General features: G+C 44.7%; 1 protein-coding gene across 1 annotated transcript in view; it reads right to left on the bottom strand.

Moving 5' to 3' along the window:
* ANO2 (anoctamin 2) overlaps window positions 1-17,028 on the bottom strand; it is a 357,135-nt gene that overhangs the window by 142,854 nt on the left and 197,253 nt on the right. Inside the window, exon 14 of the mRNA XM_069582006.1 lies at window positions 16,020-16,130. Within this exon, the coding sequence (XP_069438107.1) occupies window positions 16,020-16,130 (111 nt within the window). The remainder of the gene's footprint in view (window positions 1-16,019; window positions 16,131-17,028) is intronic.

Here is a 17,028-nt window from a genome sequence, read left to right as displayed (position 1 = left end):
ATAAAACTGCGCCTATGGTCATGTGCCAAGGGCAGCACCCAAATCGCTCGCTCACCCAGCACTAAAGCACGTGCAATTAGGAACCCAGGAGCAAGGATCCTGCACTTCCAGTAACATCTCTTACTGATAGAGCCTGCCTGAAATAACCCCAACCTTCCTCCTCCTGAAATAATAAGCACAGGTATGCCCACCACAGGGTAAAGACTTAATAAGAAATCTTTAATATATTCATATGATGTATTAATTCCAATAACTCAAATTTCAGGGGAAAATTGTAAGTATGTTTATCCTATGTTAACTACAGTGTAAGAAAGGGCTAGGGCTTCCCAGGTCTCGCAGCAGTAAAGAATCTACCTGCCAGTGAAGAGACTCTGGAGACATGCGTTCAATCCCTGGGTTGGGAAGATCCCCTAGAGTACAAAATGGCAACCCGCTCCAGTATTCTTGCCTGGAAATCCTATGGACAGAGGAGCTTGGCAGGCTACAGTCCTTGGGGTCGCAGAGAGTTGGACATGACTGAGCACAGCACAGTGGCAAGGAAAGGCTGAGGAAACAATAATGCATCCATATAATGAAATATATGCTCAGAACAGTATTTAATAAGGTTGAGACTTGTTCTCAGATCAAGGGACAAGAATAATAATACAAAATTAAATATACAGTCTGTATTTTTTTCCACAATGTGACAATATACATTAGAAGGAGGTTATAATAGTTTTTCTGGGAGATGAAAAATTGGATGAATTGTTTTTATTCTTTATACCCTCCTTCTTCAACTGTCTACATTTAGCATATACTACTTGTATATACTGAGAAAATAAAAGTTCCTTAATTTGACCAAGACACGGTTTGAGGGGGCTGGTGATGAAAGCACTGTAGGAGGAGGTGCTGAGGGGGAAGGTGACCAGGCATCCCTAGAGTTACTATGCTCACTGCTGACCCCCTGCCCCCAATCACAACACTTCAAGCACTGGGGGTGGGAAGGGTCCAGAGTGGTCTCCGACTCCACCCAGGACCCCACAGTCCAAACCCTCTGGTTCTGAGCGAGATCTTTCATGACTCACTACAGGCCTCTGGGCTGGTCACTTCCCTTAAAATAATCCAGCTGGCAAAGCACATAGCGTGGTCGGGAGGATTAATTCATTCATGTTTATAGACAAGCTCTCTGAGATTCCTGGATGGGAGTTGCCCCACGCTAAGTAGTGTGAATATTCAGCTGAGTCAATTTCCAGGGCAAGCTTCCCACCACAAATTCTCTAAACTCGATGCAGATGCCCAAATTCAGAGTGAAATTTATGGAAGTTGGCCGATAGACTGCACACCATAATAATAAAAATGAATCGGAGGTCAACTGTCTATAATGAACTGAACATCACCGTGTCTTGGCCTTCCTGGGGGACCAGGAGGCTGGATCAAATGGGTCAGTGTTGGGCAAGCTGTGGGCCACTGATGAGCAGGATGTCTTGGCCCTGGGTGAGTATTAACCCTTCCAGGGTCATGTACTACGACTATACCATAAGGATGCAAATGGTCAAAATGTGCTGTGGAAATCCTTAGCACACACCCACTGGCCCCAGACCCAGCAAAAATAAAATCATGATGCAGAAAAACCTAGATGTGGCATTGCTGGGAAAGTATGAGTATTTTTTAAGAAAATTCACAGCAGCGGCTCCCAGATGAGGAACTGACTTTGGACAACCTATGGGTGAGGAATGACCTGTAGGGTGAGCTGGCCCTTCACAAAGGCCAGTACTTAGTCCAAGCTGCTGCTATGGCCAGCTCCCGACACTGGGAAAGACGATGATCACTGTGAGGACCAGGAGGGAGCTGCAAGGAGGCCTCGAGGCCTGGGATACTCTTCTTCCTTCTCCCACCTCTTACCAGCTGGAGGACAGACACTGCTCATTTGTCAGAGAAAACTGAAAGCCCGAGTTAGCCCAGAAGATACGGAACTGCATTTCAGAGGCTCTCTTCTGACCACACCTCAGGGATTTCAGCTGAAAGCCCAGAAATGAAAAAGGCCCAAAGGGAGGCGGTTCAGGTCTCCTCCCTTCAAAGAAGTTTGTTTTGCAGAGATTACAGGGATGGAAGGATAGTGAAGTTGTGGGTCACCTCCCTCCCCACATCACTCTGCGCCAGGCCCCTCAAAGACAGCATAAGCTGTCCAAGTAAAATCAGCACCGTTTGCTTATCACGCCCATGAAAGGACCTATTTCCTTTGGCCTCTGAGTTGGCACCTTCACTGACTCCATTCCAGTGTACATTTCACCTTGAACTCCAGATCCGGCCTGCTGGGGATTTGTTTTTGTTAAGTCGCTAAGTCGTGTCTGACTCTTTCTGTGACCCCATGGGCAGGAGCACACGAGGCTTCCCTGTCCTCCACTATCTCCCAGAGTTTGCTCAAATTCATGAGTCAGTGATGTTATCTAACCATCTCATCCTCCGTCGCCCCTTCTCCTTTTGCCTCCAATCTTTTCCAGCATTAGAGTCTTTTCCAATGAGTCGGTTCTTTGCATCAGGTGGCCAAAGTAACGGGATGTCGTCCTCATAGCAAGTAGTAGCCTATGAATACTAAATATACCTATCGATCTGACCTTAGATGTTTTTTTCAATATAGAAATATAGGGCACATTACGAAATAGAAATTCTTGGGCACATTATGGATTAAGTCAGATAACAAGTGACCCCAACTCAAAACCAGTAACCAAGGGAAGTGAGAATTAGCATCGGCTTTGCTCTGAACTTTCTGCACAATCGGTCCTGAAAATCTCAGTTGGGCTGCCCCATCTGAAATCACGTGGACATGTTTCTTTCCAGGAAGTTAAGAGAATGAACGAAGTATTGAACTGAAAGCATGGGGAGTTCTCAGGGTCGGGGGAGAAGAGGGCAAGGTTAGTATCTATTCAGATTGCTCTAATAATTGTTGACATTTTGTTTTATCAAACAGATAAAAGGGCAACATATCCAAATGGCAATAACTTGGGAGAGGAAAAAAAAAAAAATGCAGCATGCTCCAGGTTCTGAAACATGTCCTTCAACATGTAAGGAGACCTACCTCACTGACACAGTGAAAAGCTAACCTTGGCCAGCCTAAGGGAGAAGGAAACAGACAAAAGGGTGCGTTCTAGACATGCTGCTTCCTGCGCAGATCAAAACCACAGTGAGATGCCATTCACACTGACCTCCGTGGGGCTTCATTACCTGCTCAGCTTGTTGGCAATCCTGACACCTATAGAGTTAACTTTCCCTGGATGATACGCCCTCTACTGACTTCCTGGCCTTCCGATTTTCTGACTAGATCTTATCTGAGGTACTTTAGGATCTAGAACCCTGATACTGCGGCGTCTGCTCCAAATCTCTATGAGCCTTACTATGGACTGGAGAGGTCCAACTTCAACTGCCAGCCTCTAGAGTGCTTCGTCTGAAGGCTTTTTTTGGTGGCCCGAGCCTTTTCTGCTCATGTGCATGTTCAAAGCAGGCCAGAAGTGCAGGGGAATTTACGTGTGTGTGTGCACACACACGGAGCATCCCTCAGCAGTGACTGATGGAACAAGCAGATATCCAGCTTCTCATCCCTCAGCCAGTAGAACTATAAAGCGCATGTTCCGGACCAGCTCGCAGAATTTCCCAGCCGAATGATGCATCAGCTGCCCAGAGTGGTAAGTAATTTGGCTGATGCTGTGCCCTTTGTTGGGGGCCTTTTCTTCTCTGTCAATGTCCCACTCTGCTACCTGGGTCTCCTCACTCCCAAATAAATTTTGCATGTGAATCACTGTCTCAGGATCTGTATCGGAAGAAACCTAAAGAAAGGGCCATCTTTCTTCTAAGTTGCTTTATCTTCGTGAAAGTTAAAAAAAGTAATATCTAGAAGACCACTGCATCCTCTGGGCGATTGGGCAGGTGCTGTGTGGAGGCCCCTGCTCGCCAGCTGGAGCCTGGCTGCCAGGCCTGGGTGGTGGACAGAGAGGCAGACCCCTTTGACCTCACCAGCTCATGAGATTGTTACTGCAAGAGCATAATCTGGAAGCTGCTCCACCCACCAAAGAGCCCTCCCACCCATTTTCTTTGAAAGCTTCTTTCTGGAACGCCTTGTCAAAGATTTGCAAAGGAGTCAAGACACCCTTGACCTTGGAAGAATTTATTAAACCAACACTTTGATTCTTCTGGCACACGAAGGGCGAGAGAGTGAAGGAACCTGATGGGCTTGTGTGCGCTTCCAGTGAATTCTAGGGACATGAAATAATGACCTTGGCCCAGGCAGCAGAAGACAAATTTAATTTACGTGCTTCAGGCCGTATATGGAAAAATCATTTAGATGAAAAAAGAAAACTCCAAACTGCAAGTCACTCGTGGCAAACATCACACATCCCAGTGGTATGCGCTGGACCCGTGAGTGACTCCACTGTTCCAGCGCTCCCCAGCCTTGCACATATTTGGGCCTTGTGTTTTCCATGAAGGTCTGGTCTGAAATACCATCGTGACTGTGCCCAGCCTTAGCTCCGAGGCAGACCTGCTACTCCTCTCCACCCCCTGACCCGGCCCCCACTGTGCCCTCATTTCCCAGGCGGCCTGTCTCTCTGCAGCTTCTCCTCCATAACCCAGGCCTCGAGACTCTCCTTATATGTAACATCTTAATATAGATGCAGGCCCCAGAAATGTATACACGGAGCAGAGACGAAGTCTTACTGCAGCCAGGGACTTCTGCTGTCAGTTGAAGGGGGCCAGATCCCCCCACATCTTGTGGTCCAGGCCACCCGAAGAGTCTCTCGCTGGGATGGATAATTCACAGGCTCCACGAAGCGAGATGCTTATGAGCACATTCTGTGCTCCTCTGGCACACTGATCCAGGAAGCCCGAGCCACCCAGAGACTGCTAAGTAGAGTAAAGTCTTCCGGATAAGGAGTTGCTGGGTTTCCCTTTAAATCTCATGGATTTTAAAGGCTGTCCAGTCAGAAACCATCAGGCCCCTCCAAACCCAACCCACCACCCATACAGAAATACACACACATGCACCTACACACACACATATACACGGAGTGAGAACAGAGTGAGATAGAGAGAAACAGAGACACAGAGGGAAGATGCTGGGGTGCAGCCCCTCCGTGGCCCAAGAGAGGAGTAGGTGGGGAGCCCAGGAACAAGCCTGGGAGAAGCCAGCCTGCCTGGCACACCCACCCTTTGCACACACTTTGTCACTGACTGCTGCCCCCCAGATAAATCCTTGAAATTCACCATTTATCTTTTTATGGGCGTCCCTGGTGGCTCAGTGGTAAAGAATTCGCCTGTCAATGCAGGAGAACATGGGTTTGAGCTCTGATCCGGGAAGATCTCCTGGAGAAGGAAACAGCAACCCACTCCAGTATTCTTGCCTAGGAAATCTCATGGACAGAAGAGCCTGGTGGGCTATAGCCCGTGGGGTTGCAGACAGCCGGACACGACTGTGCACACACACACTTGGTTATCTGTTTAAAACCCTCCACCCTCGGTCACATCCTCTGCTCTCAAGCCTCTGTGGACAGGAAGCCCTTACCTACAAGGGTCCCCAAAAGTTCTCAGTTCCCTGAACCTTTCACAGCTCAGTCATGTTTATAGGATGCTCCTCATCTGAAGGAAAAAAAAAAAACAAGACTTAAAGGTTACATTTAATGACAATTTAAGTCCCTTTAACTTAATTAGTATGTATGTCCTAACAGCCTAGTAGCCATTTAGGAAAAAATACACAATAATTGAAAGAAAAACATTTTTACTTCATTCTTCACCCTGATTACTTGCTAAAAGGATGCATCCCCCTACAGGACACCAGGCTCCTCCCTGCCAGGAGTCCCGTTGGGCCTGAGACTCGCAGCTTCGGTTTCACAATAAATCTGTGCTGGAGCTCTGCTGCCTTCACAGCAGACCCAGCTTCTGAAAGGCCTGGGGACACTGACGGGCATGTCTTGTGGTTTAGCACTGATCCTGCTGGGGTAGCAGCCCCACCAGCGTCTGACAGATCCCAGGTATTGTTGGGCCGCCCTCAAAGATGTTTAAAAACGCCATGACTTCCGTGTGTTCCCTGCGGCACCCTGGGGTGCCCTGGGGAGCACAGTTTGGGAAACACAGTCTTCCTGTCTTAAGAAACTTTCTTGACCAAATGAGAAAACTTGTCCATGGCTCTCTCCTGAGACAGAGACAGAGAGAGAGTGTGTGTGCATGCATATGTGTGTGTGTGCGTGTGTGAGTGAGTGCATGCATGCAATTAAATCGATATCTCCAAAAACATCGTGGGTTCCAGCCTCACCTCAGCTCCTCACTATGTGACGCTTCAGCCAACTGAGCCCCTTTCTGTTCCCAGGGTTTCCCTTTGCCAACCAGGAACCTCCATTTTTTTCTTTTTTAGGTGACAATACAAAATATTCATTTTCAGTAAATAAATAAATAATATATAAACACATAATGGTAAATATTGTTGACAAGGAAATGTATCTCATGAAGATTAACAGTACTTAGTATTTTAATATTAATACCACATAAACTAGTTCAGTTTTAAAAGTTCTAATCCCATGTACCCAATGAGGAATCTTCTTAATCCCTAAGACAAGTCTGGGAGAACTATGGGAGAGGTATTAGTATGATTTTTTTGACCCTCCAACAGTCATTTGATATCTAGTGCCTCCAAAAGAGAGCCCGAGGGAACTCTGTTCCACAGGACTTTCTGGTAGACGCCTCTGGCCCCGAGTTAGATCGCAGACAGGACCCCGCACCCCAGCTCTGACAACTCCCCGCTTCCTCCTGCTATCATCCCAGCCTCCCAGCCCAGACCTTCAACGATGCATAATTTATTCCACATGTTTGTTTGTTACGCCTGCCAGAGGCATCCGCTGTAAATGTTTCAATACTTCAACTTTAGATGAGCTTTCTTTTGAAATAACTGTCCCCGGGGTGGTGCACTGAGCAGTAAGTTAACACCCGTCCATCCATAGGCCTCCTCTTGGCGACTATTCCCCATAAAACATTCATTAAGTGTCAGCGTCGCAGGCAGTGCCAGGCCGCAGCGGGCCAGGTACCACACCCACCTTGGATAAACATTTGGGTGACAAGTCCCAAGAGGTAAACTCCTGGGATGAGTTCAGTGGGGTTTTAAGGTTCTCCTAGGGCCAAGTTTCCAGCAGACTTTCACCACCTACTGTGCCATTTCCGCAGCTTGCCACATGCTCCCTGACACAGAAATATTACGGGTTTTTCCTTCCTCACGAAGCCTCCAGGTGTGACCCCACCTGAGTCACTCTCGTGGCACTGCCTCACATACACACAGACGCACACTCACAGGTGCTCACACCACAGCCCACCCTCCCCGCTCACATCACTGTTCTCAACAGCCCGGGAACTGTCAGAGTCCCCGATGACTCATGTATTCTTGCCTTAATGTCAGTGGTCAGAATTCTCATGCTTTCTGCCAGATTTTTATTTCTAGTCCCAACAACCTCTCAACTCCCGAATATAAGGACTTGGCTTAAGTGACCCGTCAGTGGCTAGTAGGTCCCAAAGTGATGCTGACTTATGACTGGACCTCTGGGCCTGTCCTGTGCCACTTGGCCCTCAGACCTATCCTCCAATGTCCCCTTCCTCTGCTCAGTGTTGCTGGGTACTGAGCCCTAAAATCCGTATCTCCCGGAATAATCGATCACCTGACCTGTGGTTGTATTTGGCCAATAGGGGGCATTGGCGGTCGACTCAGAGGCTGGAGGGGGACACTGGCTGCCTCTACCTGTGTCTCCAGAAAGGGCTGCACCTCCTGCAAAGTGCCAGCACCTGCAGGGTTTGGCCACCTCCCTCTTGGTCCTTCCAGCGCTAAGAGTGGGAGCAGTCCCCTCCTGTTGTTAATCTCTGCTCTGCCTCACCAGCCTCTGCTTGCCTCAATTTCCCCTACTCTAAAAGATCCATAGAATCAGAGCTACAGTTTTTCCAATAGTCAAGTACGGATGTGAGAGTTAGACCGTAAAGAAGGTTGAGCACAGAAGAACTGATGCTTTTGAACTGTGGTGCTGGAGAAGACTCTTGGGAGTCCCTTGGACAGTAGGAAATTAAACCAGTCAATCCTAAGGACTGGTGCTGAAGCTGAAGCTCCAATACTTTGGACCCTTGATGCAGAGCCAACTCATTGGAAAAGACCCTGATATGCTGGGAAAGACTGAGGGCAGGAGGAGAAGGGAGCAACCGAGGATGAGATGGTTGGATGGAATTACTGACTCAATGGAGATGAGTTTGAGCAGACTCAAGGAGATAATGAGGACAGGGAAACCTGGCATGCTGCAGTTCATGGGGTTACAAAAAGCTGGACATGACTTAGGGACAGAACAACAACAGCTACACCTTTATAATTAGCTCCTGGGATTATTTTCCCTCTTTTGAACTATGCAGCAGGCCTTCTGCTTTCTGATGGCATTCTCACTAGTAGGAAGTTTATTACAGGAAAGGAGGCGGGGCTGGGATGAGAAAGGTCAGGGGTGGGAGGCAGAGACCAGGACCGCCCCCCAATCCCAGCAGCCACAGTATCTCGCCAGCTTTCTCAAGTTAGAGCTTTACCATCTCGTGTGAACAGAGAAAAAACTTGCCCTGGAGGGAAACTTGAGGAAAACTGCAAATCTGTCCAGAATAGACTATTTCAGAAAAAGTCCAATAATCCAAGAGAAAAAAAAAAACAACGAAGCAAGCTTATTCTTTTATGAGAAGTTCCAGCCTGATATTCTTCCTGGGAAACACAATATATCTCTGAGTTTATAGTCATGAGTCCTCTCTAGTGCTGGTTGAACTTCTTGCTGGAAACAGAGCTAATTCTACTCACTGTTGTCCTCAGTGGAAATATGGCATCAGTCCAGCAAAGCTGGCACAAAACCGCAAAAGGAAAAGCAGGGTCTCTGGTTGTCTTGCACCCATATTTCCAACAACACCTCATTCCTTCCTGCCTTTACAATAAGGAAGAAGAACCTCAAGCATGATTCTTCAGGAGTGTCTGAGAATCTGTTGAGAGCAAACATTCTAAAGGCAGAAGAGCACAAGAATCAAAAGCATCGTATTTTATTCTCATTACTCCAGGCGCTGGGTTGAAAAAGATCCTGTACAATGAGGTATCAGCTCACACCAGTCAGAATGGCCATCATCAAAAAAAAAAAAATCTACAAACAAACAATAAATGCTGAGAGGGTGTGGAGAGAAGGGAACCCTCCTGCGCTGTTGGTGAGAATGTTGATTGATACAGACACTATGTAGAACAGCATTATGGTGGTTCCTTTAAAAAACTAAAAATAGAACTGCTGCTGCTGCTGCTGCTAAGTCGCTTCAGTCGTGTCCGACTCTGTGTGACCCCATAGACAGCAGCCCACCAGGCTCCCCTGTCCCTGGGATTCTCCAGGCAAGAACACTGGAGTGGGTTGCCATTTCCTTCTCCAGTGCATGAAAGTGAAAAGTGAAAGTGAAGTCGCTCAGTCGTGTCAGACTCTTAGCGACCCCATGGACTGCAGCCTTCCAGGCTCCTCTGTCCATGGGGTTTTCCAGGCAAGAGTACTGGAGTGGGGTGCCATTGCCTTCTCCAAAAAATAGAACTACTATAAGTGAAGTCACTCAGTCATGTCCGACTCTTTGTGACCCCATGGACTATAGCCTACCAGGCTCCTCCGTCCGGCCATGGGATTTTCCAGGCAAGAGTACTGGAGTGGATTGCCATTTCCTTCTCCAGGGGATCTTCCTGACCCAGGGATAGATCCCGGGTCTCCTGCATTGTAGGCAGATGCTTTTACTGTTGAGCCACCAGGGAACTACTATATGATTCAGCAATTCCACTCGTGGGCATATACTCTAATAAAAGCATAATTCAAAAAGACACATGCACCCCAGTGTTTGTTTTAGCACTATTTGCAATAGCTAGGACGTGGAAGCAACTTAAATGTCCATCGACAGATGAATGGATAACGAAGATGTAGAATGTATACACAAGGGAATATTACTCAGCCATTGAAAGGGAGGAAATTGGGTCATTTGTAGAGATGTGGATGGACCTAGACATGGTCACACAGAGTGAAGTAAGTCAAAAAGAGAAAAATAAATATCATATATTAATGCACATATGTGAAATCAAGAAAAATGGTACAGATGAATCTATTTGTAGGGCAGGAGTAGAGAACAGATAGGGGAGGAGGAGACAGGGTAGGGAGCGGGATGAATTAGGAGACTGGGATTGGTATGTATACACTGCCTTGTGTGAACAGCTGTAAAATAGACAGCTAGTGGGAAGCCACTGTATTGCACAGGGAAGTCAGCTCACTGCTCTGCAGTGACCTAGGTGGGTGGGATGGAGGGTGGGTGGGATGGAGGATGGGAGGGAGGTCCAAGAGGGAGGGGATATATGTATACATATAGTTGATTCACTTCATTGTACAGCAGAAACTTACACAACATTGTAAAGCAACTATATTCCAGTTTTTTTAAAAAGCATTGTTCTTAAGTTAAACCATCTGGCCATACACAAGCTTTGAGCAATTTCCTTCTTTCTAGATAAATAAGCCTCAGTTTCCTCACATATAAAATTGGAAATAATAATGTCTTTGAGACTTAAATAAAACCCGTAAAGACTCGCACAGAGCAAGCACTCTATAAATATTACTTCTAAGCTCATCTCTTTACCATCTTCACTATGCCCACACTCTTGAACATCATAACAGCAGATATTAAAATAGCCAAATTACCACCACCTAAAATGAGACAGTCTGTCCCCCACAAAAGCAGAGGCTACAATCCAGTCTCCCCATGTGACAGCTGAGGCGGAAGACACTGCAGATGGGCTTGGCCACCTGATGATATGTTGTGAATTCTCCTCAGGGAAGCCTATAGACAGAGTTAAAGAGCAATGGGCCACAGTTAGCAGCATACTTAATGGTGAAAGGCCAAGTTCCAGAACAAGACAAGGAAGTTGACCCTCATCACTACTACTCAACACTGTACAAGAATTCTTGTCAGGGCAATTATGGAGAAAAGAGGGGAGGGACGGAAGATGGAGAGAGAGACAAAAATGTACCCAGGTTGGGAAAGAAAGAGAACTCTCTTCAAGATGACATGATCTTATAAATTGAAAATCCTAAGGAATCCACTAAAAACTACCAGAATTAATAAATGAGTTCCACAAAGTTGTGGGATAGAAAATCAATACACAAAAATCAACTGCAGTCCTATATACTTAGCAATGAACAATCCAAAATTGAAATTATGAAAACAATTACATTTGCAACTGCATGGAAAACAATAATACTATTGTAAACAAGTTTAACTGAAGATGTGTAAGAACTACACCCTGAAAATATAAAACGTTTTTGAAAAATCTAAATAAATGAAAAGATATACCATGTTCATAGATTAGAAGATTTAGCATCATTAAGATGGTACTATTGCCTGAATTAATCTACAAACTCAACTCAATTCCTATCAAAAATTCAATCTTGCTTTTTTAGCAGAAATTGACAAGCTGGTAATAACACTAATATGGAAATTCAAGACACCCATAATTGCCAAAAATTCTGAAAAAGAAGCATAGAGTCACATTCCCAATTTCAAAACTTATTACACAGGTGTATGAGTCTGAGTGAACTCCAGGAGTTGGTGATGGACAGGGAGACCTGGTGTTCTGCGATTCATGGGGTCGCAAAGTGTCAGACATGACTGAGCGACTGAACTGAACTGAACTGAATAATTAATTGAGATAATGTGGTATTGGCCTAAGGACAGACAAATAGGCTAATGAAATAGAACTGAGTGTCCAGAAAGAAATGAACTCTTACATTTATGGTCAATTGATTTTTGATGAAGGTATAAAGATAGTTCAATGGAGAAAATATTCTTTCCAACAAACAGTGCCAGAAAAACGGAATATTCATGCAAAAAAATGAATTTTAACTCCTTACTTACATCATATACAAAAATTAATTCAAAGTGCATCATAAACCTAAATTTAAGAGCTAACACTGTAAAATTCTTAGAAGACTTGATAGTATATCTCTATGACACTGGATTAAGCAAGGGTTTCTTAGGTATGACACAAAAGCATAAATGACAAAGACAAGACCATGGTCAATTGACTTTTGATGAAGGTATAAAGATAGTTCAATGGAGAAAATATTCTTTCCAACAAACAGTGCCAGAAAAACAGAATATTCATGCAAAAAAATGAATTTTAACTCCTTACTTACATCATATACAAAAATTAATTCAAAGTGCATCATAAACCTAAATTTAAGAGCTAACACTGTAAAATTCTTAGAAGACTTGATAGTATATCTCTATGACACTGGATTAAGCAAGCGTTTCTTAGGTATGACACAAAAGCATAAATGACAAAGACAAGACCTGACAAACTGAACTGCATCAAAAAACTCTCATGCAGCAAACTGCATCACTAATTAAATGTTTAGAAATCCATAGAAAGAGAGAAAATATTTGCAAATAATAGTATTTGATAAGGGACTGGTGTTCAGATTATGTAAATAACTCAATACAATAATAAAAAGAAAATTAACCCAAATTTTAAAATGAGCAATGAATTTGAATAGAAATTTTTCCAAAGAATACATAGAAATTGCAAATAAGCACATGAAAAGATGTTCAACATCATTAGTCATTAGGGAAACGCTAATTCAAACCACAACGAAATACCACTTCACACAAGTAGGATGGATAAAATAAAAAAGATGATAACAAGTGTTGGTGAAGATGCGGAGAAATTAAACATCTTCATACACTGCTGGTTGGCATGTGAAATGGTGCAGCCACTTTGAAAAATATCACAGCAGTCCTTCAAAATTATGGTTATGGTCTGAGAATTAAAATGTTAATTCAAAATGTTAAACCAGGTTACCATACGTTACCTACCATAGTTACCTACCAAAAAATGTGAAAACATATATCCACACAAAACCTGGTACACAAATGTTCACAGCAGCATTGTTCATAACAGCCAAAAAGTGAAAAGCCATCTCTATGTCCATCAACTGATGGCTGTATAAATAAAATTGGATATATCCAAAATATGGAATACTATTTAGCAATAAAAAATGAAAGAAGTCTAATATAGCTATAACATGGGTGAATAATGAAAATATTCTGCTAAGTAAAAGAACAGAAATATCACATTTTGCATGATTTCATTTACACGTAAATTCAGAATAGGCAAATGTGTTGAAACAGGAAGTAGAAAACTTGCTTCCCAGGTTATAGGGTTTCTTTTTGAAAAGATAAAAATACTTTAAACTTAGATTATGGGAATGACTGCACAAAACTGTGAACGTACTGAAAACCACCGAACTGTTTAATTTAAATGGGTGAAGGGTATGGTCTGAGAATTAAATTGCTATAAAGATGCTTTTAAAAAGGAACCTGACATCTTCAAAAAAAAACTTTCTAAGAAACAATAGGCCTTGGAGATAAGGTGGGGCTGAGTTTGACTACTAGCTCCTCCACAACTAGCTATGTGGTCTTCCATAATTTCCTCTACCATCTGAGCCTGGAAATGGAAGGGTTTTTTTCTTTTTAAAAAAAAAGCTTTTATTTTATGTTAGAGTATAGCCAATTAACAATGTTGTGATATTTTCAGGTGGACAGTGAAAGGACTCAGCCACTTATATCCTTATATCCATTCTCCCCCAGACTCCCCTCCCATTGAGGCTGGCATGTAACATTGAGCAGAATTCCCTGTGCTTATACAGTAAGTCTTCGGTTATCCGTTTTAAATATAGCAGTGTGTGCATGTCCATCCCAAGCTCCCTAACTATCCCTTCCCTTCCTATCCGCCCCCAACCTCCAGCAATCATAAGTTCATTCTCAAAGTCTGTGAATCTATTTCTGTTTTGTAAATAAGTTCAGATAAAGGGTAGTTTTCAGCATTCAAGAGGAAGGAATATAAGGAGAGATGGAACACGCAACCTCAGGGTTACAAAGTAGGCAGAGCCAAGGTGAGCCTCTGGGATGAAAGAAGCACATCCAAAACCATCATCTAGACTTTGACTCTCGGTCCCTGTCCATTTCCCAGAAGCACATGCCTTTCTTAAGTATCCCACCCATGATGGTGCCCCAAGAGTCCTATTTTGCTGTGGGTATTGACCTCCACTCTTCCCGGAGGCTAGAGAAACATCGCTCCCATCAGGCAGCAACATGCGCTTCTCTGTTCATCTCCCACCTCTGGCTAGGCTTACAGCATGAACAGAAGCACACTTCCGATAGTAACAGAACGGAGGGAACACAAGCAGGATGCTGCCCATCAAATTCCTGGCCATTTTTAGCTTACACTGCTCATTTGGGAAGGTCATTTCCCTTCCAGTGCCTATAAGGCATTAGAGGCTTTGAGCTTTGCATTCTCAACAGTGTAATGAAAATAAATGTTGAATGCTGAAACATAAACGTATGTATCATTCATAATGCATTCAGATGTCTTTCAATTATTCATGGTTCCTGAAAGTTATTTCACCTATCACGTATATATATCCAAGTAGTGCTTAAGTCAGAACCACAGTCTCAACGTACGGAAATTCAGCTCCTTGGCATTCCCGTCTATGGAATTAAAATTAAATGAGTCAGTGGTCAATAAAAGTTACATGTAATTTCCATAAAATTATCCAATGTGTATCACCCTGGGGTGGAGAAAGGGGGCTGCATGAGATTGCAAGAGTCGACAGGATACAATATGCTTGCTTTCTGATGAAGCTGGTGGCAATGATTACTCTTCCCTAAGAATGAACTCATTTTTCTCCCCAAATATTTGGTGGTCTTTGACTTACTGTTTTCTAGGGAAAAATAATTCAGACAGGCCACCCCCTTTCTCTTCTAAGTCCTGTTTCTTTTTAAAAAAAGAAGAAAGAAAGCTAACATACTGGGCTCAAAAACACCACATTCTTCTGTATTGGTGCTTGAATAAATTTGCATGTTAACATGAATGGTTCCAACTTAAAGAATGTAAAATTAAATAAAATTTGAATTCTAATCCAAAATGGAGAAAAGACACATGTAAAAACAACAGATTGTCGATCTCGTTGATTTTTTTCAGGAACCAGATTAGGAAAGACATAAACACACATACACACACACACATACTCTCTCACACACACACACACACACACACACACTTGGTTTCAAAAAAGGGTGGCATGCAGAGGAGACCGGCACTGCCAAAGAGGAGCCTTCCCCGAACCCCCACCTCACAGGCACTGAGAGTATTTATGGATCACAGTGTAGATTCTGAAGCTCTGTTGCGATGTCTGAATGCCACCCAAAAACTCAGAAAACGACTCATGAGCCATGTTCACCATCACCTCCCTACTTTGGAGGCCTATCCAGAGAAAATGAAATGTGAGGAACGGCGTATGAGCAGCTCAGGCAAACACAGGCTCGAGTGTGCCTCTGCCAGCTCTAAGAGCCATTTCTCAATTCATCCTTGAACTGTAGTTAGATGCCCAGACTGTCAGAGACAGGCCTGGGTTGGAATCCCTGATCCACACCCCCCATTCACTGGCTGGGTGACCTCCGGCCAATGACTTAATTTGTGCACATAACTTTTTTCATTAGCTTTCATTTACAGAAAAATTGTGCCAGCTTCATAAATTTATTGCAAGAATAAAATGCACTGAGAACAGTGTCTGGCCCCTACCAGGAACTTAGGAAGGTTTAGCTGTCACTGAGATGGTTGGTCTGGCAGTGGTTGCTATTGTTATTCACTGTGTAGGTGATGAAGTCCAGAAGAACCAGGCCTCTAATGGCTTCTTGCTTTTCTGACCAGGGCTCCCACTTCGTCCAGACACTACCACCCAGGAAAGAGATAAATCTAGTTGTGGCAGAAGCCTGCTCCCCACGAGCTCTGCCCTCTGGACAATGAGGGATATTATCAAGCTTTCTTTCCATCCTGCCCCACCACTGACAGCCCTTCTTGTCCATGAAGGCATTTCCAGTGAAATGACAACAAGATCTTAAGAAATAAACAGGATGGCGAGCACCAAGGGCCAGCATCTTACCTCATCCTCAGCCTCAGTCCCACTGGTTCCCAGTTTCTGGACCACAGACTTGTTGCTCTCCTTCAGCATTTTCTCGCGAACTTTCGTTTCATACTCAGGCCGGGAATGCTCCTAAAACCCAGAGTCAAAGAGTGGTTAGTACACAGGACGGACAGTCTTGGCCTGCAGGGCTGAACCAGACACCACATGGACAGTGAGTCAGGACACGGGACCGGACGCTACGGGACGAGAGCTGCCCCACCACTCACAATCACCACATCACTCACAACCACCACATCACACACAACCACCGCATCACACACGACCACCGCACTACACACAACTGCCACAGTATACACAACTGCCACACCACATGACCGCCATACCACACACAACCACCACAACACATATGACAGCTACACTACACATGACCACCACACCACACGTGACCACCACACCACACGACCGCCATACCATGCACAACCACCACACCACACACAACCGCCACACCACACATACCACACATGACTGCCACACCACACGCAACCACTTCACCACACACAACCGCCATACCACACACGACTGCCACACCACATACAACCACTTCACCACACACAACTACCATACCACACACAACCACCACACCACACATACCACACATGACTGCCACACCACATACAACCACTTCACCACACACGACCGCCACACTACACACGACCACCACACCACACACGACCACCATACCACACACAACTGCCACAGCACACATACCACACATGACTGCCACACCACACGCAACCACTTCACCACACACAACCGCCATACCACACACGACTGCCACACCACACACGACCACCACACCACACACACCACACATGACTGCCACACCACATACAACCACTTCACCACACACAACCACCATACCACACACAACCACCACACCACACATACCACACATGACTGCCACACCACATACAACCACTTCACCATACACAACTACCATACCACACACAACCACCACACCACACAT

The sequence above is a fragment of the Ovis canadensis genome, chromosome 3 (genome assembly GCF_042477335.2).
Source record: "Ovis canadensis isolate MfBH-ARS-UI-01 breed Bighorn chromosome 3, ARS-UI_OviCan_v2, whole genome shotgun sequence".
NCBI lineage: Eukaryota > Metazoa > Chordata > Mammalia > Artiodactyla > Bovidae > Ovis > Ovis canadensis.
This window is presented reverse-complemented; position numbering and strand designations above follow the sequence as displayed.